We start from the raw sequence: 26,595 nt of genomic DNA on the forward strand, positions 1-26,595 counted from the left end.
ACAATTACCAACAGATTGTTATGGGTGGGCGAGCTGCCTGTGGTAAGATGGCCGCAATGTGCGGACGTTCGACTCCTTTGACCAGAAACGCGGATGAGACATCTAGCCTTTATACATATCTATGGCCGTTGCCCCCAGAGCAGAGACGGACGGCAAGAGCGAAGCTCATTTCACAGAGCAAGCGCACAGACAGAAACACACACGAATCAAATGACTCCAAAACAAGACTATGATGCTTGTGAGTCTAGTTTATTCACACACACATTCACGCTACTTTGCATATATAATAAAAAAACATATATTTTGCCACAAAGTACAGATTTATTCAGCTTTCTGCACAACAGCGCCACCTGGATCTGGTGGGGCAGTGCCCCACATGCCCCTAATGTATAAACGCTAATCGTTGTTATTATATTTCATGAAGGGATGTTTTGTCATGTCACAGTAAGAAAAAAGAACTGTGTAAAATAAATGCAATAATAATAAATGAGTTCTGGCTGAATTCGCTTTCGCTCCTTTAGTTCTAGGTTCCTGGTGTTGTATAGTAAAGATGCTTGAATACAACAGAGCCACATATAATGTTGTTGTTAGCACCTGTCGTCTGAGAAAAAGATTTGAACTGACATGAGCGACAGCCTGAAGAGCTGCATCACGTGCTGCGTTGAAGCTTTCAATGGAAGGTGTGGTGAACACAAGCTATGACTCATCTCAAAACTAGTTATGGTCTGAGGTGTCTTCTTTCTCCTTTAGATGTAATTTGCAGCCATCACGATACTGAAGTTGAGAATAAAATAACATCTGTTTTTAGGGCCCGAGCACTGAGAATTGTAAGGATTACTATTATTATTATTCAGGAAAATGATTTGGCTTTTTGAGGGCTTCAACATGCTTACTAAAATTTGCAGAAATTGTGGTGAAAATGTACGTATTAGCAATTTTAATTTAATATCATTTTTTAATTGATTAATTTTGTTTTTGTTTAATTTAATAATTTGTTTTTACTTTACCTCCTGCGTAGAAGTAAACTCTGCATCTCCTGCGCAGAAGTGGAATACGCACCTCTTCTTTTTATTTATAAAATATATAAAATATATATGTTTTTATACTCTCTTTTTATGAATAATAAAAAAAAATCTGTTTTTACGAGATAGTTATCTAATAATAATACCAACAACAGCATTACGTTGTAATCAGCACTTGGGGCCGCTTTACAGAGGAAAAACAAAACAAAAAATGTATGAATAAAAAGAGATAATAAAAACTATATTTAGTTTTTTTTTTATTATCTTAATAATGAACTAAAACAACGAAGGAGAGCTGATGATGAGTGACAATTGTATTGAACTGAATGATTTCACCATATAGTTGTAGTCTAATTCCCAGTAGATGTCAGCACAATACTTTCTCACAGAGCTGAGACCACGTGATTTCCCTTGAACACCTTGCCTTCACGTGATGTTCATTAAAAAGACACGTGTACAATTAGTAAAAATATCATGACGTGAGCAAAAATTTGCATCTTAAGGTTTGAAGAAAGGTTTAAAGTAAAGTTTGTAGTAGAATGAATCTGGTGCATGGGGACAGATAAAGGCCTGTGGGGGTTTTGTGAGGGTAAAACAAAAGGTATGCAAAGTTTATTCTGTATCTCGCGAGTGACGTGGGGTCATTCTAGCATGTTAGCTGGTTAGCTTGCACGTAAACCGGTGTCCCCCCCCCCCCCACCTGTCCGGGGGAGGGTGTGCGAGTCCAGGCTGAGCTGGACGGATCAGTCCGGCGGCGGCGGCAGGTCGCTCCGGTTCCTGTCTCTGATCCCTCTCAGCTGACGTCAGGAGAAATGGCGGACCTGGACGGCAGCGACGCATCTTCTCCCGACTCTCAAGGTGAGTTCTTCTCCCACCACGGACACTCGTAAAGTGCTTTTTAAACAGCACCCAGCTCCATTTAAACGATGCGGGCTTTTATCAGGACTCCGTGTTGTTTGTGTCCGCGTTTGAACGGCGGAGTTACCGAGAAACTCAAGTCCTCGTAGCCGGTGTGTCGGTCACGGGAGTGGGATTAACTTTCCACCGACTCGCCCAACCGGTTCTTTCACGTCCATTAAACACGTCCCTGTTGTGTAAACTGAACATTTTGTGAGTTAAACTTCGTTACGGTTGATGGTGGAGGCGAACGAGCTCCTCGGACAAACACCTGTTGCTGACATTTTGTGCTTCTGCTGAAGTGACAGGTGAATGGGAGCAGAACGGGCTCAGGGTGACAGCAGCTAGTTTGGTTAATGGCTTTTACTTTTTATATAATATATCTGTGTTGTCCTCAACTTTTCTTAAAACACCAGATAACCTGGGTTGTAAAATAAATGTTAAAGCGAAAGTAAAATGGAGTTTCTTTAGTTTAGCTTATGTCAGTATTTATCATATTCATCACATATTCATTGTATTACTGTGACTATTTATTACATTTGTATGTGTCTTGATTATTTACACAACTATCATTGTTATGGGACAAACCATCAAATAAATATTGCCAGAGGTGTTGGTAAAAAAAATCATAGAAATAAGAATAGTTCAGTATTTATTTTGCATAGATTTTAATTTGTTTTTTATTGTAATGGGAGCAACATTTCTTTTGTACAATTCTCTGTTGGTTTAAAATTTGAAGGATGTTTGCACGCTTCCTCTGTGGCCACTCAGTTAGCAGATGTTTTACATCGGGCCGTAAACTGTTGATGCTCACTTCACTGCTACAGCCTGCTTATTTCTGATGTAATTTGTTATATATCATTTCTATGGTTAATTCTCAAAGCTTAATGCTGGGGGCTTACAAAACACTGAAATGTTGATCAGGGCTGTGGGTGTCCAGATGGCAAAGCCCAAAATAGTTTATTATGAGGTAAATAACCTCACACCCTTGTTGGTATCAGACGCTCTGTCGGAGAATTTAGCAAATTGCAGGTTGGGAAATATGCTCATAACTTTTTTTGCCAGTTACCTTTACATGGCCGCCATTTGTCTCTTTCTACCCCCCCCCCTCCATTATCACCCTCCTTCAGTTTCCCCATGAAAGCCTTGATATCTAGTCTGTACGTCCAATATTTTCCACTGCTGCATCTCTCAGCATCAATTTTCTATCACATTGTGATTTCAGGCTTCGCAATCCTGTCGCTCTCTTTGTATCCGTACAACTTCCTTTCAGATGAATTATTTATCTCATGTTCCCATGCTGCAGTGAGCTCTACAAGATGCACAATCCACTCACTGCACAACAATTAGTCTGGCTTATGTGGTTTGATCACTGTATCCTTAAGTACATTCTGGGATCGTCCCGCAATGTGCCTGCGTAAAAATGCTTCTCCCACGAGGCAAAACAAGTTTTTATCTCCTTGCCCATCAGCTGACTAATGAATTCCACAGCTGGTTTTCTCCTGCCAGCAAGTTGTCAGGTGCCAAGTCTATTGCACTTTGATTCTGTCTGACGCCTTTCAATCAGGATGTTTACCTTTTTATTATTTTTCAATTTGCCCTTATTTTATTGACACATCTATTATTTCACCCTGCCGACATCTGCCCTACAGACATTTATTTTCTTCAGCGGAGACACCTTTGAGATGTTCTCCATACTGAGCCATCCAGTGCTCTGCTCCTTGTTGCAGCCGTCCTATCGGTATTGTACTTGCCTTCCCTGCAGCCTTTGTTCATCTGCCATGATGATAATAGTACCCATCCTGGAGGGCTGTTTGGCTGTCTCTGACTCTAGTGGAGAGATACAGCTTTCTTGACTTCACCGGGCTGCTCTGGTGAAGTGTCTTGTGTTGGGTGGACCCCTCTGTTGGTTTATCTGGTCCCCACAAGGTACTGGGACGGAACCTGATAAAGACCACTATATTACTCTGACGTTATGTCTTCCAGCCATTTTTCTACTGCCTATCTCGTATTTCTTTGATGTTGCCCACACACAGTTCACTACGATACAAAGATGGGTTAATGATTGACATTGACCATTAGTCAGTTGATTGTTTTGCGGTCATTCAATCCATCCGGAATTGTATCATAAAAGCAGTCATTGAGAAAGTAATTCCAGGTAACTCGGGGCACCTATTGATTTAGTGGTTTGTGGACTGAAGGCAAGCTAATGCACTATAAAACTGCTGTGGAAATGTGTTATTTAATTAACATGTAAATAATCACATTATATAGCCAAGACAGTGCTGTTTCAACTAGCTTCTCTGCTTACATTATATATGAGAAAGCTATGTTATTTCTGTTTCATTTTATGTTAAGAAATAAGAAAAAGAACCAATAACAGTACAGTTTAGGTACTAGATCAATAAGCACTTTCAGTTTGTTGAGTTAAAAATGTTAAAGAAAAATATATAGAAATTGAAAAAAAAAATGCATTTCAATAGAATAGAGCTCAATATAAATCAAATCAAATACAATGCTATATAAAGAGTGTGAGTACGAAAAAGAGTAGTAGTTTTGTTCAAATCTTAACCTGTAGATTCAGATTTATTATTTCTAAACGCACCATATACGTCACAATAGTTAATTCGTTCCCATCTATCTGTGTCTCTCACACACACATTCAATAGGTGTGAGAAGGGCGTGTAGCCCAGCCTATCCGGTTAAAGTCCGAGTGTAGGATTACTCTGTCCTGCAGGGACAAAGATCAGATTGCTCTTTGGTGAATATGTGTGTTTGTACAACACGTGCTCCCTGAGGAGATGAGGCAACACGTCTTGTCCTGAGGAGCTTTATATATTAAATATCTCTGATAATGATTATTAGAAACATAGACTGCTTGTTTGCAAAAGTTACTTTAAGGCCAGCTCCATGGTGTTCACTTTTCATGTGTTTGAGCAAACGTGCCCAGCACTTGTTGTGTCTTTAATCATTTTGTCACTCTGATGTTTTGAGCCGCAGCCTCTAAGATTCTCTCAGATTTTCAAGCTGTCATGCAGGTTTTTTAATCTCCTTGTGTATTTGCTTTGGTAGGTGTGAGATAAGCGGACGTAAGCACACACCACTAGCAAAGGTTATTCAGGCTGGTGTTTACATTGTAATTGAACAGGTCTTCAATAATAAGGCCTCCAAAAAGTGTGATAACTTCCTCTTTTTATTTCTCCCTCCTTGCGATGGCGGCTGCCTTGTTTATATGTCTTTACCAGGGTCTTTATCTTTAATATCCACTGTAATGTTTTGCACATACTTTAAATGAAAGTAAAACATAAGTCAGAGTACTATAGTAGCAAAGGGCTGCAACTGAAGATTGATGATTTAAATTGTAAATTATGTCTATGATAAATTGATTAATTATCTGTATGAAGTATAGACTGACATAAGATAAGATACAACTTTATTGTTCCCATGCCTGGGAAACACTTCAGCAGCAGATAGTCAAAATGACAAGAGTGAAAAGTATAAAATACAATAAAAACCTTTTACTTCAGGGGTAATATAACAGGTAGACAGATGTACTTGAGTGAAGTGCAGTGGCACAGGAAGATGTGTATTTCTGCATTGTTTATAAAGAAATATTGAAATAAACATGTGAATGCATATATAGCCTGATACAAGTATATTGTCAGACATTAAGACATCTTAAATCTTCTAGTTTGTCCGAGTGTACTGAAATTGCTGCTTCTGCTTCACGCGTGTTATATTTGTATCCCTCTGTCTTAGCAAAGACCAGTCAGACATACACTGAAGCTTTTTTATATTGAATACAGCTTTATATACAGCTGTGGTGGCTCTTTAAGAGAGGGATGGGGTGGGGACATGTACCATGTGCTGCTCGATGAACACACCCCTTCTACAGATGATGCTCCAGTTGTGTGTGTGTCCTCTCATTAAAGCGTGTGTCCTCTGCTCTCTGGCTTCCTCTCTCCCATTGCGTCACTGGCCCATGTGCTGCTGTTGTTAGGGAAACCTGTCACCGGTACCGGCTCAGCTTCCACTGCTGGATTCTCACTGAATATTTTAACAACCCTTCAGCCCTCTGTCTAAAGTGTATGTGCGCTTTTGCATTTACTGTACAGCCTGTGGATGTGTGATGCAATTCTTCGGACAAGTTTGCAGTTACAGAACAGATCTAGCAAGAGAGCGTCGAGCAGGGATAAGAGGGCGGGGGGCTGCAGCAGCAACAGTAGTGACAGCAGCAGCAGCAGCAGCAGCATCTCCTGAGGAGTGAGGGAGTCAGGAAAGGTACAATCCTTCCAGCTCTCGGCCCGAGCCAGTCCTGTGGATTAACTCTTCTTTACTAAGCCAGACTACAGTAGCTCATCCTCAGACTCTGTCGCACTCTCTCTCTCTCTCTCTCTCAATCTTTCACTCTTTTCACCATGCCTGGCACTGCCATCGCAGGCACTGAGGATATGGCACAGTGAGCGTCTCTGTTTGTCTCACTCACATTTCTTTATTGAGCATCACACTATACTTGATTCTTTGTTCACCATCCTTTTTTGTCATCTACCACATTTTCATCATCTATTTCTTCCATATCGCCTGCTTTTTGTTCCATCCTCCCCTTTCTCTCTTTCTCTCTTTCTCTCTTCCTCTCTGTCTCTTTCCTGCTGTCACAGACAGGGCTGCAGTGTGCAGCCTGGAAATTAGCAGTTAGCGTAAGCTATTAGCTCGTGGCACTCTGCATCTTCACTGACAGGAAGGCTTTTAGGGGTGACCTAGTCTTCAACCATCCTCTGTGGTCCATCACTGACCTGCAGCCTCCCCTAACCCATCCTCCCAACGAGTGCAGGGTGCTATGGGCAGGGGGCTGGGTGAGTTAGCCAGGGGCTCGAGGGTTAGCAACAGGGTGGGTGATGCCAGAGAGTAAAAGAAAAGGACAAGGAGGAGGTACAGGCGGGTGCTCGCAGGGCAAGTGGAAGCTGAGGAAGGGAGGAAGCCGCTCGGCCATTCCCGCACTTTTCACCATCACTGAGGAAGACGAGGGACAGAAGCGGAGAGATGCTTGCAGAAGGAAGAAAAAAGGTACGGAGAGGGAAACTGAGAGATGAATTTGTGAGGTTCGAGGTGTGTGTGTGTGTGTGTGTGTGTGTGTGTGTGTGTGTGTGTGTGTGTGTGTGTGTGTGTGTGTGTGTGTGTGTGTGTGTGTGTGTGTGTGTGTGTGTGTGTGTGTGTGTGTGTGTGTGTGTGTGTGTGTGTGTGTGTGTGTGTGTGTGTGTGTGTGTGTGTGTGTGTGTGTGTGTGTGTGTGTGTGTGTGTGTGTGTGTGTGTGTGTGTGTGTGAGAGATCTGGGACAGAGAGGCTACTGGAATGTTTCTCTGGAGAGTCACAGCAGAGGACAATTAAGCCTGATCTGAAATTGTAGAGTGTGTGTGTGTTTCTTAACAGCTTTAGTGAATATGTTGAATAGTAAGGAAATGATTGTATTACATGCTCAATCTGTGAGTGTGTTTATGTATTTGTTTGCTTGCTGTTTTTATATGTGTGTGTCTGGTTTGCTGTTGCAGAGGATGTTCAGCCATCCAAAGACAGGTGTCTGACAGGTCTGATGAGAAAGCTGTGTGTGCGTGTCCGTGTGTTTGTGCGTACGTGCGTGCATGCTTAAAACTGCTGACAGGTCAAGATCAGGTCAACACAAGGGCAGCAGATGAGTGAAGGTGCAGTCCAATTCTCACGTGTGTGTGTGGTTTTAGTGCATCAGTAAGGAGATCAGTCAGTCAACTGGAGAGCAAGTGTCTGCAGGAACTGCTGGGATAAAAAAAGGCACATTCACTTTTAACTCCTCTCTCATCGTCTTCATCCTTTGGAAAAATGCTGTGGCATATTTCCAATGATACCTGGTTTCAGGAACCTGACAGGACAGAATACTGCTGCTATGAAAACAGAAAACCTATATCCTCAGTAATGCTGTTTTACTCAGCTGTGCTTGGCAGATTTGATTCAATTGACATTTTTATGATTATTTCTTTCATGAACCTTTCATTTGTATGCTTTTCTCTCTTTGAAGTTATATCAGAAGCTTAAGCTCATATAACAGATTGATTGATTTAAATCAAAGGACTTCTTTTGAGCTTTTAAAGGTGTAAAATGTTTTGTCGATAAATTATTTCAATCATATGGATCAAATTGAGTTTTTACTGAAATTTGTTATTTGTATTTGTCCTTATTCTCTAATTTGTCCTCGCAAATCAACAAATCAATTTTGGAAGCAAACTCATATTAATATTGTTAATCATATCAAAGGTTCATAAAGTTAGTTTTCATTAACATTACAACTTCTTAAAAATATCCCAAAGTTACAAATTTTCAATATAGGATGTCAGCAGGTCTATCATTTGTGGCTGTTTTTTGTAAAAAAACTGTTGTCAGAAGTGAGTGAAGTCACCAAACATTCACACAATGATCTGAATTGAAACTTTGAAGTGTCATGTGCAACGAACACAGACGGATGTGTCATAAAGTAGCAGCCACCCCTCTTGCACCTGTTATCTAGGCCTGTAGGGCCTCTGCTGACCGGAGCTTAGCGTTTAGCTTAGCATTAGCAGCGGCTAATCCTCTCAGGCTGTAGAGGAGGCAGGAGGAGACACACAGCTTGCTTGCCTGCTACCCACTGGCCTGGGCAGCACAGCATTAATCGCTAACTCTGACCATTTAATCTGACTCCCAATGAATGCAGATAGATTGGGGGTGGGGAGCGTGCAGACACACACGCACACGCACACTAGCAGGAGTGGAGGGAGGGCCAGATTAAACAATCACACTCTCCCTATGTCTCACTCTCTGTCTCTTTTACACACACAAACAAACATACCCACACACAATCACACTGACAAAAGGATGGGGGGTGGATATACCACAACCTGTCTCACCCTAAGTCGGCTCCCCATAACTGACACCGACAACAACTGACCACTGCCTCCTATTCCCTCTCTGCTTTCCCTTTTACTCTGGAAACAGTTAAGCTTTGGGTGGTCACTTTTTCGGTTTTGGTGGAATTTGGTCTTTTTGCTATTCCCTTCACCACCCACTCCTCACTGCACCATGGACTTTGGATTTGATCTTATCTCGCGTTGTGTAGGATGGTGTCAGGAAGTAGGAACATTGATTATCGGAGTGGGACACTAACCGGGGGTTCAGCAGGTACCATCCTGGGATTGACTCTCTTGGAATCATGAACCAAACTCCAGGTAAAGACTTGTGCTGGGAAATGGTGGATCACAGTGATTGAACAGAATGCAGGCTGACAATGAACTCAGGTGTGCTCCAGTATGTAGATATCAGGATAGTCTTGCTTCTGCTTTTGCTTTTGCTTTGTACTCCAGCACACTGGATTTGAAATGACGGTTACCATGAGATTAAAATCCTGACTTTACAAGACCTACATTGTTAACCCAGTAGGGATTTGATCTTAAAGCCGTTGCTGTATTTTCAATCTGTACTCAGACCAGAGCCAAAAATGAAAAACATATCTTCGATCTAGAGTTTGTCCTTGCTTTTTTTGTTGACAGTTTTGGAAATGTGTGCAAGCATGGCAAAAAGGTGCTCAGGGTCTGTGGAGGTAATTTTATATTTCATCATTAGGATCTATATACACTTAACCCCAAAATAAATTGGCATTGGTCTGTTTGCAAAGGCTCTTAAGCTGTTTTTTAGTGTACTTGAGTAAATATATTCGCTGCCATTCAAGGTTTGTTTGTTTAATGACCTCTACAACAGATGGGTCAGTCTGTGAGATGCAGACAAAACTGCAGCAGGAATAAAACAAACACAGTTAACGGTGGAAACCTCACAGGTCACCGAGTGTATTCATAGATGACAATCCTATTTAAATTATTTTGATTAAGTTCAGACGGACACCTTGTGCAAACTGCACTGATCAACGCATTATTTGTCATATCGCTGCTATATTGCCTGTGAAAACACGATGTAGGAACAGGTGAGAGGGCAAAAGAAGAAGGGATGAACATTTGAGGGATTGTGTGAATTGTATGGAGCTGTGGACATAAATACATAGGTATTTCTTTTCTGCTGCATGACGGTGATATGAATTACAATTGGATTTAAGATTCCTGCAGGGTTCAGGGTTTGTGAAGTATCCTCCGATCTGCATTTATTTTTTATTTTCTTCATTTCTCTGTCGTGTAACCCCATAGCTTAACCATTGCAGTCCAGATGTGCATTGTGCAACCATCCTCATCTGAGTTGCAGGATGCCCTTTGATTGTCTATATGCAGAGTCATCTTCCAGTAACTGCTGTGTCTGGGATATGTAAAGCTAAAACGGGCTCTATGTCCATAGACTTGTTTTTAAGTTAAGTGCTGCATGTGAAGAACTAAGCTGGGACAGCTGTTGTGTTATTAATGAGTTGTGATGTCTGGGAATTGTCATCTTTATTGTGATGTAGTATGTGCATATGTGCACAGGATTGAGTACACTATCCCACTGCATTGCCTTTAAGTAGACTCATATTATGCAGTTTGCTTGTTTACACTGACACACACAAGTTGGCATATCGTTGCACCGGTGTGTGGGAATCAGAGGCAGGTTCTCTGGAATCAGAGGCAATACTTGTAACACAACAGCGTCGTCTGTGCCACCATCACCATCATTCCCTTGGTGATCGATTCCACTCTTTTGCCATCTCCCTTGCTGGCGTCAAGAAAGAACAACAATGTCTGTCCCATTCCGTGTTTGCACCTCATGCAAATCATGATTATGTGAAACCTTTCTAAAACAACCACATGCTAGTCACAGAATGCATGATACACACAAGGCATCAGACCCGACACTGCATCATTTTACATCCTATAACTCACATATAATGCTTTATCTCAGAATTCAGCATGTTTCAAATATGGAAATATTTTGAAAAGTAAACAACTGGCTGTTATGTGAATATTGGGTCACTTTTTATATTGCACTGCACCTACTGCACTGTATTTACACATAATACACACACACCTGTTTATTACAGTTTTTTCTCAATGTATCACATTACTGCTTCCTTCTCCAAGTTTCCTACAATAATCTTTAAAGCCAGTTACTGTGGAAGTGGCTATTTAAAATGCTTTGATCAATCATTAAACATTTCACTGCTTTTTTTCTGCCTCTCCATCACTCATTACTTCTCTCCATCTTGTTCTCCTCTGCTTCTTTGTGCTTTTGTGTCTGGATTTTTTTAAAGGAAGGAAAAAGTTTCTTCTTTGTGTGTTTTTGAGTTTCTCTTTTCATTGAGGTGCTTCAGTTCAAGCAGTGGAATTAAGTGAAGTGGTTCTGCTCTCAGCCTGTCGTCCCTAGCTTATTGTGTAGTTCCCTCTCAGTCTGTCAGAGTGTCTTCTACATCACTCTTCAGAAGTTAAGTGGCATGAAATGAGCTCCCTATTGTGTCTATTTAATTAATGTCCATTTGACTCTCATTCAGAGTTAATCTCATTTATACCGTTGTAGTAATTGATCGAAAGCCCATTCACAAATTCAAACTTCAGATTTTTGGCTGCAGGACATTATCTGAATCTGTTATGGTGAGCTAATCTTTTGTTGGAAAATAAATTTAGGTGAAGGAATAGACAGGCTAGACATTATTGTAACCTGGCCCAGCCGAACCATTCCTGTTTTAACAATAGCCATTATGAAACCTGTTCCAAGGCCGGTGCACCTGAGGCTGGATAGTTTTGTTAATACTTGATTAAACTCCTCTGTGGCTGTCCCACAGTCTGTGACATGCAATACCTCTGCAGCTATGACCTCACATCTTTGTCCAGCGTGTCCTTTGTGACATATGAATGTGTTTGGGTGGAGGCAGCACCAGCAGTTGGGATTTATTTTCTGTAAACTTCACAGACCACAAATTAAAATGGTCGCGCCTTTCTCACAAAATCTCCATTACAGAACAAGCTCCGCATGCAACAATGAAGGCAATGAAATACATTGAAATCCAGGGATAAGCTAGGAAGTAGAAATTGAGTTAACAAATCATTTCTTAATGATTTAAATCAAAGGACTTCGGTCCATGAGTTTGGTCCATCATAGACCTTTATCTGTTCCTATTGAATTCTGTTATAAGTAGTAAATCATTTTTTTGTTTTTTTTTAGATATTATACACTCATACATTATATATCATCTGCCATTATATTTTGTGGGTTCCCTTCATGCCACCATTACACTTCTGACCTGGAAAGACACAGACTGAATCAGAGATCTGAAGGTTTCCTGTTCCAACAAGACATCAGCATCAGATCTGACTCTTAACCCCATTCTAAGCACTTTAAGTGACATACAGGGATCAGCATTTGCCCTATAACTGGTCTGTGGTTACATAGCCTCTTATACAGCAAACTCTGATACACTGCCTCCTTGCAGCCTTCTTACATAGCTGTGTTCAGCAAAGTGTTTTGCACTCGCTCCTCCAATGACGAGGATCTAGCCTTTGCCCTCCAGGTTAATTACTGAGCCAATTAATCGGACGTCCTTCCTTGGACTAGTGTTTGTGGTCACTGGAAACTGCGTATTAGGAACACTGCACAAGAATTGTCATTTTGGTTCTGACACAGTTTGAATGTTGTCCAAGTCCTTCAATTTCTTATGCTTGCCCATTTGTCTTGCGTCCAACACATCAACTTCAAGATGTGACTGTTCACTTGCTGTTAAATACGTCCATCACCAAGTGTCATCGTTTTCTGTTAATAACTCCTGCTCACTAAAAAATACGCCATGTAGAAACAAAGTGACAGGGAAATTTAGATGAGGGTGTTTGCCTGCTGCTATTTCAGGTATAATTGATCTGTTTCAGTTTGTCAGTTTAGTCTAGGTCAGAGGAACTTGTTTAATTTGGTCTTCAACATTCTAGGACACATTGGTCTCAGCGGAGACTCAACTCCCTCTCTCTCTCCTCACTGTAAAAAGAGCAGCTAGTACGCTCCCCTGTATGATGTATGTTGCTGCATGCTTGATTGATTAAGCTGTCACAAATTCTCTTTAACATTTGCCACCGTAATACCCTGGGTCCTTGAATAATTAAGCCAGCCTCCTCCCCAAAGCACAAAGGCTTGTGCATTTTTTCATTTTGGCACATTTAAGACAGGCCCATCTGTTTCTGCATCAAGCCCAAAGTTAAGCTGCATGTGCGTCTGTGTCCAGGAGGCTGACCTGAAAGTGCTGAGTCACCCTAAGCCTGACAGTGCAATAAATCAATAGCTTTAGCTCTGAGCTGAGTAGAAACAAGGCAACACGCTGGGAGCACTTGAGAACACGTGATATATAGTTTAACTACATTTAGTTTTCTGTCAGAATAAACTGCAGAGCTTGGAAATATAGAAAATACGGCATTCAGACCTCTTTTCTACGTCTCTATCATCTGTCATGTGCAGCTTCTCTTTTCATTGCGTACTGTTTTCATGCTTACGCACTATGACAGTCGAGGACAGGGGCATTATGTGTTGGTCTGTCTGACCCATTCTTGTGAATGCAGGATCACCATTTGGCAAAGACATTCACTTGAACTCAACAGTGAACTTATTTTGATTTTGGTGGTCAAAGGTCAAAGTTCAAGGTCACTTACCTTCTTTTGAATGTAATGTATTCCGAACACCCAGTGGGAATTCATTATATTTTTCACAATCGTTTACTTGGACTCAAAGATATAATTATAGAAAAAGATCAAGGTCACCCTGACATCACATTACATTCAAGAGGAAATCAAATTATTTATTGGGAGATTAAGTGTGTGCAGATTTACTCTTTTGTAAAGCTTGTATTCAAAACCTTTTTGTGTAGCACCTGTATACATTTTGCCTGGATATGCGCATATCGACTTCCTCAACTTTCGAGTCTTGATCACTAAATATACAAACATCTTGCTTTAATGACATAAGGAAACAGGGATTTTCGTTTGTAGTCTCATTCAAACAAAACAGACATGTAGTTGGAGAGACATTTTGCAAACTGTTTTCTCTGTTCTCTCAATATGTAAGGTACACTATGGATACTGTGTATTGTGCTGGAGAATTGGCTTGTTTAAATGCTCTGTGTGTGTGCTGAGCAGTATATGCAATGCATTCAAGCCATTGTGTGATGTTGTATTATACAACATCACACAATGGCTTGATAACCATTGATTAATCATTGTGTTATTAAGCACTCCTTTTTTAATTAGAATTTAGGACACAGTTTGTTATGGGCACACTGTCCTGTGGAAACCCTGCTGAATTACCTCCAGTGACACTTTTCTATGTTCTCTTTCTCTCTAGCTTACTCCCAGTATAGATCAGAGGATGGCACAGTGTCCTCAACCTTCCGCCGGAGCTCCTCAGGCTCCAGGCAGACCTACACTCCCACTCCTGTCCCCACTCCAACCCCAAGTCACACAACCACTGGCAACAGCCCCAGTAACAATGCTGCTTCTAAAATGGGTACGTCATGCTGGTATACAGGGAAATATTTCTGTCATGTAAAAATTTGTCATAATCCCGGATTGCCTGTCTTCACCAGTCTTTGTACGCTGTTGTTATTCTGCTGATTAATTGTTGTTTGTGCTGCAGACTCGTTACTCTTCAACAGGATTGACGAGAGACAGAAGTTGGCCCGCGAGCGCCGGGAGGAGCGTGAGAAACAGAATGGTGTGTGCGCGTGTGTGTGTGTGTGTGTGTGGCAGAGTTTAAACTTTACAATGTGTAGGGGTTTAAATGCTCCCTCATTATTTTTTTGTCTTTCCTGCGAACTTTCACAACTGAACTTGGAAACTTGGTTGTTAGCGATGGTCAAAATGCTTTTTTCTCTGGTTGTTACATAAAATCTTGGCTAAAGCCCACTCCCCCCGTTGCCATGGCACCCATGTTAGATAATGGGGCAAGCCATTTGGTAACTTTTAGGGACAGGTTTTTTTTTTCTTTCTAAAGTGTGTTCTTTGATGTAAAAGTGAACAACATACTGCAGTTTTCGGGAATCATGGCCAGTTTGTCTGGTTTTAGTGTGTTTGTGTACAGTGGTCATTCCACTGGCCCCAGCTGAGGGGCCGGGGGATTTGCTTTGTGTTGAGAGCTAAAGCCGAGTCACATGATCTACAGCTGACCCATCACACTGCTGCTGTAAGCCTCCGTGTGTGTGTTCATCTGGCATGTATGTGCGTGTGAGCGCGCACGTGATTGTGTGCGCTAGTATAATTTTTTTCTTTTTTTATAATGTGAGCACCTATGCATGTACATTAAATCTTTATCTACTGTGTGGGGGTGTCACGCCTCAGCTGTCAAGAAGGCGGAGTGGCAGGCACGTGAGGAGCGAGCCCGGCAGCAATATGAGAAGCACCTGGAGGAGAGGAAGCGAAGACTCGAGGAGCAGCGGGTAAAGGAGATGAATAGACGGGTTGCTGTTGCTGAGCATCGACGGCAGAAACTGGAAGAGGACATGGTACTGACACACGTCATGTACACACCTGTGCATCAACGCCTCATAGAAACACACACACACAAACACACTAAACCACTGAGTATGACATGGTGCCATGCATCAACTCCAACTAATATATCCACAAGAATAATCCACTGGATATCTAAATATATATTATAAGTAAAACATTTACATGATCTGTGCCCCTTCCTTCTTTACTCAGTTGGAATTCGAACTCTTTTGCTATATCCTGTCTGCACCCCTATTTCCTGTTTTCACTCGCACACTAGGTCATAGACTGGAGTTTCCCAATGTCTGTGTTGTGTTATCACCTGTAGTGTTGTCAGATGATGTTTTAAAGCTTTAGCGTGGGTTGGATTTTGATAGTCAAGCTATAAAATATTTTCAAAGGCTAAAAGTCCTGGATGGAGGTGAGGTGAGCAAACCATGTGGCAAATCTCAGGTCTAAAAAAATTACTTTAAAACACTTGTTTCCAGTGAGAAGTTGGGACGTATTGAATTTACTTTAATTAATATATAAGAAAAAAAAATGATTAAATGAATTGCATGCTTTTTCTTCAGTAATAAGTGTCTAACTTTACAGTGAGTTGTATTCATGCTCTTATTAGGTCATTGACTTAATGAACCCTAAGACATTGATGAGTCAGAAATCTACAGCATGATTCTGAGGCAGTGCAAGTCCACAACTTTACAGAGTTTATCTTTAAAAGAGAAAAAATCTTTAAAAGATCGAGTCCCTGTGGTCAAGTGATCGATCATGAAAAATCATCAGAAATTTAATTTGTTTAGTTATATGTTCACACAAAACAAATCTCATCCCAGTAGACTAACTGAACAGAATTGTTCCAGTGTTTTTTTTTTTAATGCTGTTAATGTCATTTACCTTCCAACTGAAGGCTCGTAATGAGGCAGTGATGCGTCGGACGCTGGAGAGGAGCCAGAGAACCAGGCCGAAGCCCACCCGCTGGTCGTGGGGAGGGGCCCTGAGCACAAACAGTCCCAGCACACCGGCCGGTACTTAAACACATCACACACTGACACACATGACCTGCACAGACTCACATCCCTCTCCCACAGTCATTAGAGTTTCTTGGACTCGTGTGGTGTGAGAATTTCAGCTCTTTCAGCTTCAGTGAACACTGTTGGTATCTCATCTTCCTGATGTCTGGCAGTGTTCCTCTTGTGTAAATATGACTGCCTCTGCGTGTCAGTATTGTTCTGCCATGTTTATATTTGAACTTTTCAGATCCACTGCGCTCTGTTGTTACTGCTGACTCACACCCTGCTCCAACTCTCTGCCTCTCCCCCCCTCTCTCTGTTTCTCCCTTATTCTCAACCTGTGCCTGCCTCACTTTCTCCTCTCCGCTCTTCGTCTCTCTGCCATTGTCCTCCCAACTCCTGGTCCAGGTTTTGTCGAGTCGGCTTTCCTCTGTCCACTCGACCTTGCTGGACTGGAGCACATGCAGAGTGCTTTCAGTCTCTACCACAGATACGGAATGACCTCCCAATGTGAATATTAAAGCACTGTCGTTAGCTGGCTAGTGTTAGGTGGTTACTTTTCAGCACAGTGGCATTAGTGTCAATGTAGGCCAATAAGAATGGCGCGATTAGTGTGTGTTTTATTTTCCGTGTAGCAGACCAGTTTGTCGTGAAGTTTTCAAAAGCACATCTTCATTCATTCAAACCATTTAGTCTCATTTTAGATTAAAAAAAAAGACCCATTGAGCACTAGTTCATGTTTTAATATTATATTTAATATCCCCATTAGTGACATATTTCTAGTTTTTTCACATCTAATCCGACTCAACTAGAACTCTTAGACTAGAGTGAAACTGTCTCCAGCTCTCTCCTCTCTGTCTTGATGTCCTTCATTAATTTGATATCATTATGCTGCTCCTTTGGTAGATGGTGACAGGCGGGCAGTGTCCACAATGAATTTATCCAAACACGCAGACCCTGTGATCACCAAGCGCCTCTCTTACTCCTCCGCCACACTCCTGCACTCACCAGACCGAGGTAATGAAAACTCCTGTGTTATTCATCACATTATCCACACGTGATTATCTGCCTTCGACTGCATCTGGTGCCATTGTTTGTGTCTGTTGTACTCTAGACTCTTAATTTATCGTCTTGTAACCACTCATTACTGTTTTCTTCTGGTTGCTCTCATTGCTCTCTTTCCAATAATTAGATGACAAGATCAGTGTCTGTATGATATGAAGGTATATTCAGTGGCTAACTAGCTTAGCTTAACATAAAGACCAGAAACAGGGAGAAACAACTAGCTTGGCTATGTCCAAAAGTAAGAATTTCGCCTAGCACCACAAATTAACAGACTTTCTTCAAACATTCACAAATGCTTGAACTTAAGAGGGTCTTGTGGGTGGGATTTGTTACTGTTGGATAGAGTCAAGCAAAATCTTTACTCTGGTCATCAGATAATCAACTGTAGATTCATATTAAACATTAAAAATTCAAAATGTCTTTCTCTTAAGTATGTATGTATTAGAAGTGATATTTGTTTGTCATGTATCCTTTGATATGTTGCTGACAGGTTTACAGATGAGAACAGCCTCCTCCCCTGTCATTAACAAAGCTCAGTCCAAACTCCGCCTACATCAAGGAAAGACCACCACACACAGAGACACAGGTGTTTTCTGGGAAATAATTTACAGCGCGGTATTTTGGACCCATCGGACAATGTCACAAAGCAAATAGATCATGGGCTGGAAACACAAGGAATTCCGAAAATAAATAAACAATGAGTTCTCTGCCTAATCTCTCAAGAAAACATGGATGAAAATGAAAATATTTGGCTGAACAGTCCTGGGCCATTTAATGGATAACGTTTTGTCTGAATAACCTGGAATTTGAAGTCCTGTTCTTATGGAAGGATGTGATCTGAGATTATATTGAATGTCCAGACTCGGCTAGCAAAATGTACTGTATGTGTATGTGTTTGTACTTGTGTGTTTCATCAGAGGGATCAAGAATCCCCCCCCTCCCTCCCCTCCTCCAGCGTGACCCCCTTTCTCTAATCCTCTGTTGGATAATCTTTTTGTTTTTGTGGGAACAATTTTCATCCCAGCTGAAAAGATCGGCACCCACATTTCCAGGGACGTGTAGATAAAGGCACCTCAGAGGCACACTCAGAGAAACTCGCTCAGTTACTGAGTGGTGCATGGTAGACCCCATTCAGACCTGGTACTCACATAAGTCTTGAGTGGTCAGATCACAAGTGGTCAGTGTTAAGTTCCGATCACAAAAACCATATTGGGAGGTGGTCTGGGACGCATGTGGCCACATTCTTTTCGCTGTGTGAACACAAATGTGTCCTGGGTCACATATGAAGGACCAAAATCCAATTCCTTTGTACAGTTTCCAGCCCAGTTGTATCTTTGCTCATTGTGTCAACTGCAACCTTGTTCTCTGCTATATTATCAGCACCAGCAATGCTCTATGTTTTGCCTGATAAACTCTCCTTTGACTCTGTTAAGTGGAAAATCTGGTTAAATCATTTTTGCATCAAAGCTTTCAGTGCTTTTTGAATAATTTGCAGTGAAAATGCAGACGCAACTTGTCCTGCCTATTTTGAATGCTCTCCTTTGTGTTTGCTCTTGGTTGGGGCTCCACTTCAGGCTCTTGGCTTCCGCTCCTAATGCACAATGTGGTGCATGCAGGTGTAGGTGTAGCATAACAGCCTGTTGTGCATGCTTATGTCTTTATTTAAGCGCTTGCCTTCGCTGCTGTGCAATGCGAGGGAAGACGCTGCCAGTAATAACTCATCATTTATAATCTACCGTGACTGATTTCTCAGGTTTATCAGTGGGCAGTTAAAAGCTTTAGTTGTCATTACGTGTGTGTGTGTGTGTGTGTGTGTGTGTGTGTGTGTGTGTGTGTGTGTGTGTGTGTGTGTGTGTGTGTGTGTGTGTGTGTGTGTGTGTGTGTGTGTGTGTGTGTGTGTGTGTGTGTGTGTGTGTGTGTGTGTGTGTGTGTGTGTGTGTGTGTGTGTGTGTGTGTGTGTGTGTGTGTGTGTGTTCAGGCCTCCGCCGTCTTCCATTGACGCCGTGGGAAAGTAATGTGGTCAACCGCCTGCAGCAGCCGACACACTCCTACCTGGCCCGCAGTCGCAGTGCCATGAGTCTGTCTGGAGATCAAGCAGGTAACACACACACACGTATGCATCCCTCACATGACACCCCTCCTCCTGGCTCGTGTTGTGTGCAGAGGACGTTCATGAACATACACAAAACTTTAAAGCTCTGCTCAAAGTCTTTATGCTGTTTAATCAGATTTGGAGGGTCTTAAAGCATTATACCATCTGAAACTTTCTTCACCAGCCTGTGTCAGGCTCTCAAAGCTCACACACACACACACAGACACATGCATGCAGGGTTAAGTAACCAAATTAGCTATGTAGGAAGTGTTCCTCTCTTGATATCAATATATATTTCCTGTGTGTGTCACTGTGAGGACATTTTGGATGGCACATCTTCAAAATTCTATTTGAGCCTTTTAACTTGGTTTCAGGTTCAAGTTAGGTTTGACTTGGGCTAACACACAGGCGTTACTGGATGTGTGACACGTATACATCGCGGGAGCACTCACGCTGCTGTAGAAGCTGTAAGCCATGCTGATCTTTTAGAGAGTCAACTATTTTCTCTGTGTGCCGCACACAGTTCATTGCAAAATGGGAAAGTGATCAATCACCTCAGCTTCAATATTGAATATGACAACAACATAATTATTTGAAACACATCCTGTACCTGTTTCAAGAAGCAGGAACACTCTGCACATGCACCCTGTGGGTCCTGATTTAACTCTGCCTCTCCCACTGACCCAGAGGCTCTCCACTGCAAACATTTAAACAGTCTGTATTGTCCGCAGCATGTGAAGGTGCACCTGCTGCATGTGTTTGGCTGTTTGCTCAGCTCTGTGTGTGGTGTTGAGTTTAATGTCATTCAGTCAGAAAAAGAACAGCAGGAAATGCTTTGCCTCAGAGTGCATCCCACCAAAACTTATTCTGCTTTACAAGTTGTTGTATTCCTCTGTCTCAATGTCTAATCAGATTTTTCAGCCCTTTATAAATCTAATATTCTCTTAAAGCCTGTTCTTCCAGTCGGGAGCACTGACGTCTTTTTTCTCTTCCTGTGTTTCCTCCACCACTTCTCTCACACCTGCGCTCGTCTTCCCAACACCTGCTCTGCTTCTCTCTATTCATTCATCCGACATCCTTCTCCCTCCGTCCTCTCCTTCCTGCTGTTTTACTGCCATTTATCAAACCCTCACCGATGTTTCACGACTCCCCGCACCATCCCGATCCTTTACTGTCCTCAAAACCCCAAACTCCCACCCTGTACATCACCATAGCCATGCCTGTTTGTCCTCGCTCAGTGTCTTGCCATCCCACGGGCTCCATGTCCTTCAAGGCCCTGCAGGCGCAGCCGCTGCCTCACTGCCGCAGCCAGGAGAGGAGCCTCAGCAGGGAGACGGCCTCGTCCTCCTCCACCACCCCACGCCGGAGGACGACCGGAACCACACAGGTAGGTCATGTCATTAACCTTCACAAATAGAGCTCAACAGCCTGGTTCCGGAAGTAAAAATCCCTTTCATCTATATTACATACAAGACACTAACTACAATATATGGAAACACTATATCAACTGCAAGGTAAATACAAGAAGAAATTCAGGGCCCTGTGTGATTGATCTTAAAATTGAGGCGTTTGGTGATCATACAACTTATTTTTTCTTCATTGCTGCTATTATATATATATATATCAATTCCTCTTACATCATCATAAAATACATCTTTATTTTATGATGATGTTCCAGATCAGTCAGACACGATATATCAGAGAATCTGTTGAACACGCACACACATGCACACACACAGACGCTTAGATAAATGCAACTGCATCCACGGTCCATCTGTCTGTCTCACAGCTTATGCCATTAAGGTCTTAGAAGGAGGGCATCTTCTGCACTGTTTATCCCACACACTGACCCACAGACACACCCCAGTCATATGACGCTGTATGTTTGTCGTGTAATGATTTGTATCTTAACACAACTGATGATGTCCACACAGTGCTAATCTTTGGTAACATTTACATCAGACTTCCATCATAAAAAATGAAAAATGGACATAACAAACTGACGATGGTCCACCATCTGAACTAGTTGATTTTTAATGGATATAAAATGTTTTTCTGGGCTCGGGCTCGGTGGTTCACGGCTGAAGAAAGATTTTCTGAGTCTAATCCTTTAACTAGTCATCTTCTGCTGCTGTCACTGGGGCACCTGGGTCTCAGCACCGTCTGTACCATCTGATAATTTGAGTGTGGGTTGCTAACGACATTTTGTTTGAAGTGCTATTTCAGTGACGTGATGGTCGTGGCTTACCAGGCTCCTGATTGAGTGAAAATAAATAATGATTTGTTTCCTATTCATCTTGTGCACCAGCAGCGAAAGCACTGTGACAACGTCAGGAAGTCCTGGAGCAACCTGTCACTCCCACTGGTCCCCATTGTGATGGTCCCCCCCAGCAAACGCTCCTCTTCTGCGGGCAAAAAGATCAGTAAAACGCCAGCACCTTCTCCTGGCAGGTAGGAGAACTGTTTTAATAACTGCTTACAGCACAAGGGCCATAATCAGTTTTTGTGACGGATCGTAGTTTTAGCTTATTTAGAGCAGGAAGAAGGGGTAACTCCTTGATCAGGGTCAACACCAATGTCCAATGTTCAACCATGGTTATCAGTGTGTAGACGATTGCAACTTTTCTTCCTGCACAGGCCTCCCCAGAACCCAGCAGGGCGTCCTCCGACCCCCAAGCTGCTTAAGTCCCCGGGGGCAGACGACCCCGGTAACCTTCGGCCTTTCATCATCTCACACACCAGACCCCACTCCCCGACACCAAAGAGAGCCCAACCCCAAGAAGAGGAGCAGGAACAGGTCCTCAGCCCTCCTCAGCCGCGACCTCAGCCGCTGGGTCAGAACAGGAGCTCGAATGAGCAGACGCCAACGACACCAACAGTTCCCAGCGGTCCGTCGCTACTCTTCAGCCACTTTCACATCCACATTATCATGCTGCATGGATGGTTAACGTTTTGAAACATACACTGATCAAATCTTAATTAATGTCCTCTAGAGAGCATAAGCAGTCCTCCAGGACAAAGACTTTCAGCAGGCACAACAGATCCAGAGGAGGCGAGTCGTATCCTGGCTGAGAACCGACGGCTGGCCCGCGGGCAGAGGGAGAGAGACGAAGAGATGCGCAAGCTACAGGAGGAGCAAGCCAGGTACCATATGTGTATGATCTCTAGCCAGTGGAGGATACTGAAGCTGTGTGTATGTGCATCCTTGACTTTGAATCATTTCTGTTACAGGTTAGCAAAGGAGGAGATGGCTCGCCGAAAAGCGGAGGAGCGAGTAAAGAGAGAGGAGGAGTCTCAGCGGCAGGCGGAGGAGAGGAGAATGAAGGAGGAGGAAGAGAGGAAGGCAGATGAAGAGAGGCTTGAGAAAGAGAGAGAAGAGGCAGAGAAACTCCAGATACAGGTCAGAGAAAAGGTACAAGTGAAGTTACGACATCCCCAAGAAATCTGTTGATCCTACAACATCAAATGTGTTGGTTTGTGTGTGTTAGAAAGAGGAAGAGGAGTCTCGACAGAGAGAGGCGGCAGAGCGCGTGAGGCAGGAGAGAGAGAAACACTTTCAGAAAGAGGAGGCCGAACGCCTGGAGAGAAAAAAGGTGATGCAGGTTCTCACACACACACACACACACACACACGGTTATCATAATATTCCTCCTGTACAATGTAAAAGCTTGTTGTTGTTCTCATCATCAGCGCCTGGAGGAGATTATGAAGAGAACGAGACGTTCAGATGGACCAGAGAAGGTAAAGGTTTGAACTGTGGCACCTCACAAACTGAGGAGAATCCATATTGTTGTTGAGCGTTAATTCTGTTTTTCTCACGTCCCACCTCTAGAAAGTTATCCCGAGCAAGAACGGAGACAGTGCAGGTCAGTGAAAAGATTTTTCCATAATCAAACCTATGCATATTTATTTTTATAATTTAGAAACATTTTAAATAAACAGTTCCATCTAGCTGGAGTAACATCTGTAGTTGTTGCCATGATGGTGTGTCTGACTGCTGTGTTGGTTGTCTCTCATCATCAGCCTCTCCTGCTCCCTCAGCAGTGATGACATCACCGACACACAACAGCAACGGTCAACAAACTGAGCCAAACCCAAGTACCGCAGCACTGAGCCATCCTGACCAGAGGTTGTACGCAAGCAACTTGACAAATATAATTAATAATAAAATCTTGTCTTACTGTTATCTAGAATTGATATGCAGCAGCATGATTTTGTCCCAGGTCGGCTGGACCCTTTACTACGAGTCTCTACTCTATTCTGTTTCTGTCAACAACAACAAAATTTTGTTTAAAACAAGTGCACTATTTTATTCTGTTCTCCATCCTTCTTTCTGTTTCTCAGGGAGAATGGCGATTTCGAGGAGGTGATCGTACTGCCTTCCCATTCCAGGTTGTCTCCTCCTGAGGGAGAGGAGCAGCAGCAGCAGATGGAGGAGGAGAGAGTTCCTGTCATAGCCTTCAGGGAGAATGGTCTCCTAAAGCCTCTGAGTGGAATAGAGGAAATATCAGCCCAGCAGGGACCAGGTCAACAAACATCCTATTTCTGCTCTTTTTCTTGATCTCCCATCTGTTTGTCAGTCACTGTTGTCTACTCTCGCTCTGATACCGTTAGTACTTGTGTTGGTGTTGATCCAGCAACTGAGAATAGTTGCAGAGGTGCTGCTCATCCTGTGAAAACTCTAAATGCAATATTATGCTCAACTTTAGATACTTCAACGTTGAAGCCTTGTGTTTATTTTGTTTTCTGAAAGCTTACGGAAACAGATGAAACAGATGAAGAGCAGTACCACAGGAAATCTTGGGGGGGCACTGTAGCGGATAGCTCGAGCGATACAAATTAGACACAAGGAAGAGATTTCACTTTTCTAGGAGAGACTCATGGGTCTCCCTGGTGATACTTCCCTCGGCCTCTTCCTCAAGATGTACATTATCAAATCCATATCTCCTGTTGTCTGAACCTTGACTCTATGCTGCCCTCTAGTGGATGACCTTGAGGCATAACAACAATGCCATAATATACAAACCCTTGAAGTATGTGGGAGGCGACAGTAAAATGTTTAGATGGAGGTATCGCTAGACGAGGCGTTCGACTCAAATTTTTTGCTAAAACATAATCTACATTTTGAAACAGATAAAAGCTAGTGCCTCACCTACTAGCTTTCTGTCTGTTTCGTAATGTAGATTAGCTTGGACACTTTTGATTTTGACATTTTCATGAGTGACCCAACACACAGCAGCTGACGTGTTTTTCCCCATTTCTTTGGTTTTCAGATGTTGCCTGAATCCACCGTGAGGCCGAGAGGGCTCCGCACCCAGAGACAGGCAGGGAGGTGGTCAGAGTGAGAGTTGGAGAAACAACCGAGCTGCCAGACTGATCCAAAGGAAGCTCACGCAGCAGCTGGAGCTTTGACTTTCTCAACCTGGCCCGCTACAGCAGAGCACCCATCCCAAAGATGGCGTCTCCCAAAGATCTCCCATAAAAAATAAAAAGGCATCTCCAGAGAAAAGTTCACTTTTAACCTCAACAAGATTCTCTGGGGGAAAAGTCTTTCTTTCTCTTACCACATTTAGACTCGGCCATAATATTTGTTCTGTGTACAGCCCCAACTACCCCTGAGTGCCCTGAAGCTATGGAGGGCAATGAGTGTTTCATCCGAGTGTGTGTGTGTGTGAGAGAGAGAACGAGTAAGCGAGACTTATAGTGATATAAATGAGATCAGTCGTGATACTTGAAGTTGTTTGTGTAAAACATACTGTAATCACATTGACTGAATCAGCAGTGAAGTTATATCTGGACCTCACACAGCAGGATCAGAGCAAGAGCTGGAATGACATCAGTGCATGATGTTGCATTAAGACGTCAGTAGAGGTTTGTGTAATGTAAAATATATATTTTGCTGTGTCTATAGTGTTTAAAATTAGTGGTTATTATTGGGGCAGCGTTGGAGTATCATGAAGTTTAAGTTAAATTATGAAAACACTGAGGATTAATGTGTAAACTACAGATTTCTTTTGTTTAGTTTGAATTGCTGTACAGATAAAAATGTGAATCTTTGTTTCCTCCTCCTATCTTTGCTTTCTGTTCAAATTGAGAGAAAAAGAAATCTGCTCTGACGTCAAGTACTGCCCCATTTTTCTTTTCTACCGATTACCCCGTCAAAGCTGCGTTCTCCGTCTTGTTGCACTGTCCGACCGAGGCGGTGAGCAGCTTCCGATGAGCACGCGGTAGCTCAGAAATATTGTATGAGTTTGCGGTTTATTCTGAACGAGAGGAAAACAATTTACTTCTGATGTTAATTTTGAAATAATCTCATTAATTTGATCTTTTTTTTATGATGAAATGCTGCTAATTCTTGACGTTCCTTTGCCTTACCGCATTATAGGAAGAATGAGGTGTCTTGTCTATACTTGGAGCTGAAATTCTAAATATGCATTCCCAGTTTGATCTTTGGACATTCTGCCCACAAACTCTCTGGTAGCTTACTTTTCTTGATTTATGTTGAAGTCTTAAGAGATCATGATGAAATGTTATGTCAGAGCTGTAATGTCAAGTAACTGGGTCTTTAATACAGCTTTTCACTGAGAAATGATTAAAGAGAGGGGGGGTTCTAGTAAAACGCTGTTAACTAACGTGATCTGTTTCCATGTTTTTCATAAAACTTCTCGGTTTTTGGTTTTCAAACCTTTGCACTTCATTCCCGCTGTTCTTACTCTTGCAGTACGACCAAACTGGAAGGAAACTTTAGAGATTATCCACATCTTTGGCTGACGTTATGGTTTCAGCCAGTGGTACATAGCATGTTGTTATGGCCATAGAAACTTGACTTGCAAAGAAACTGCTTTAACACGAGCAACATCTCCTTAAGTATATTATACATATATATCATATAAAGTTGATCTATTTTACTAAGGCTGACCATGAGGTTTTGGAAACTATCATGTCCTTACTTCAGAGGAGACGAGCTGTGCGATAAGATCTTTGAACCACTGTAAAACTGAAATCTTTGTACAACTGTTCAGCTGTGGCAGGAAAATAAAACTTTTTGAATTGATTACCTATTGTGGTGTGCTCTTACA

The 26,595-nt window shown here is 42.4% G+C and overlaps 1 protein-coding gene across 8 annotated transcripts; it reads left to right on the forward strand.

The window, feature by feature from the left end:
* Nucleotides 1-1,723: 1,723 nt before the first annotated feature.
* map7b (microtubule-associated protein 7b) lies at nt 1,724-26,570 on the forward strand. Of its 8 annotated transcripts, none has more exons than XM_062411145.1 (19): nt 1,724-1,880; nt 14,205-14,366; nt 14,496-14,573; nt 15,197-15,360; nt 16,257-16,374; nt 17,266-17,376; nt 17,915-18,010; nt 19,403-19,522; nt 20,731-20,903; nt 21,825-21,967; nt 22,154-22,404; nt 22,510-22,660; nt 22,748-22,916; nt 23,005-23,109; nt 23,207-23,257; nt 23,349-23,382; nt 23,540-23,645; nt 23,861-24,042; nt 24,790-26,570. In XM_062411145.1, the coding sequence occupies exons 1-19, from the start codon at nt 1,835-1,837 to the stop codon at nt 24,798-24,800; spliced, it is 2,271 nt and encodes a 756-aa protein (XP_062267129.1). In that variant the 5' UTR covers nt 1,724-1,834; the 3' UTR covers nt 24,801-26,570. The 8 variants fall into 8 exon arrangements, with proteins under 8 accessions (XP_062267129.1, XP_062267124.1, XP_062267125.1 ...); XM_062411140.1 differs by lacking the exon at nt 1,724-1,880 and adding an exon at nt 6,800-6,983; XM_062411141.1 differs by lacking the exon at nt 1,724-1,880 and adding an exon at nt 6,800-6,983 and having other exon boundaries at nt 21,828-21,967.
* The last annotated feature ends 25 nt before the right edge of the window (nt 26,571-26,595 follow it).

This window comes from Platichthys flesus, chromosome 18 (genome assembly GCF_949316205.1).
Source record: "Platichthys flesus chromosome 18, fPlaFle2.1, whole genome shotgun sequence".
NCBI classification, from domain to species: Eukaryota; Metazoa; Chordata; class Actinopteri; order Pleuronectiformes; family Pleuronectidae; genus Platichthys; species Platichthys flesus.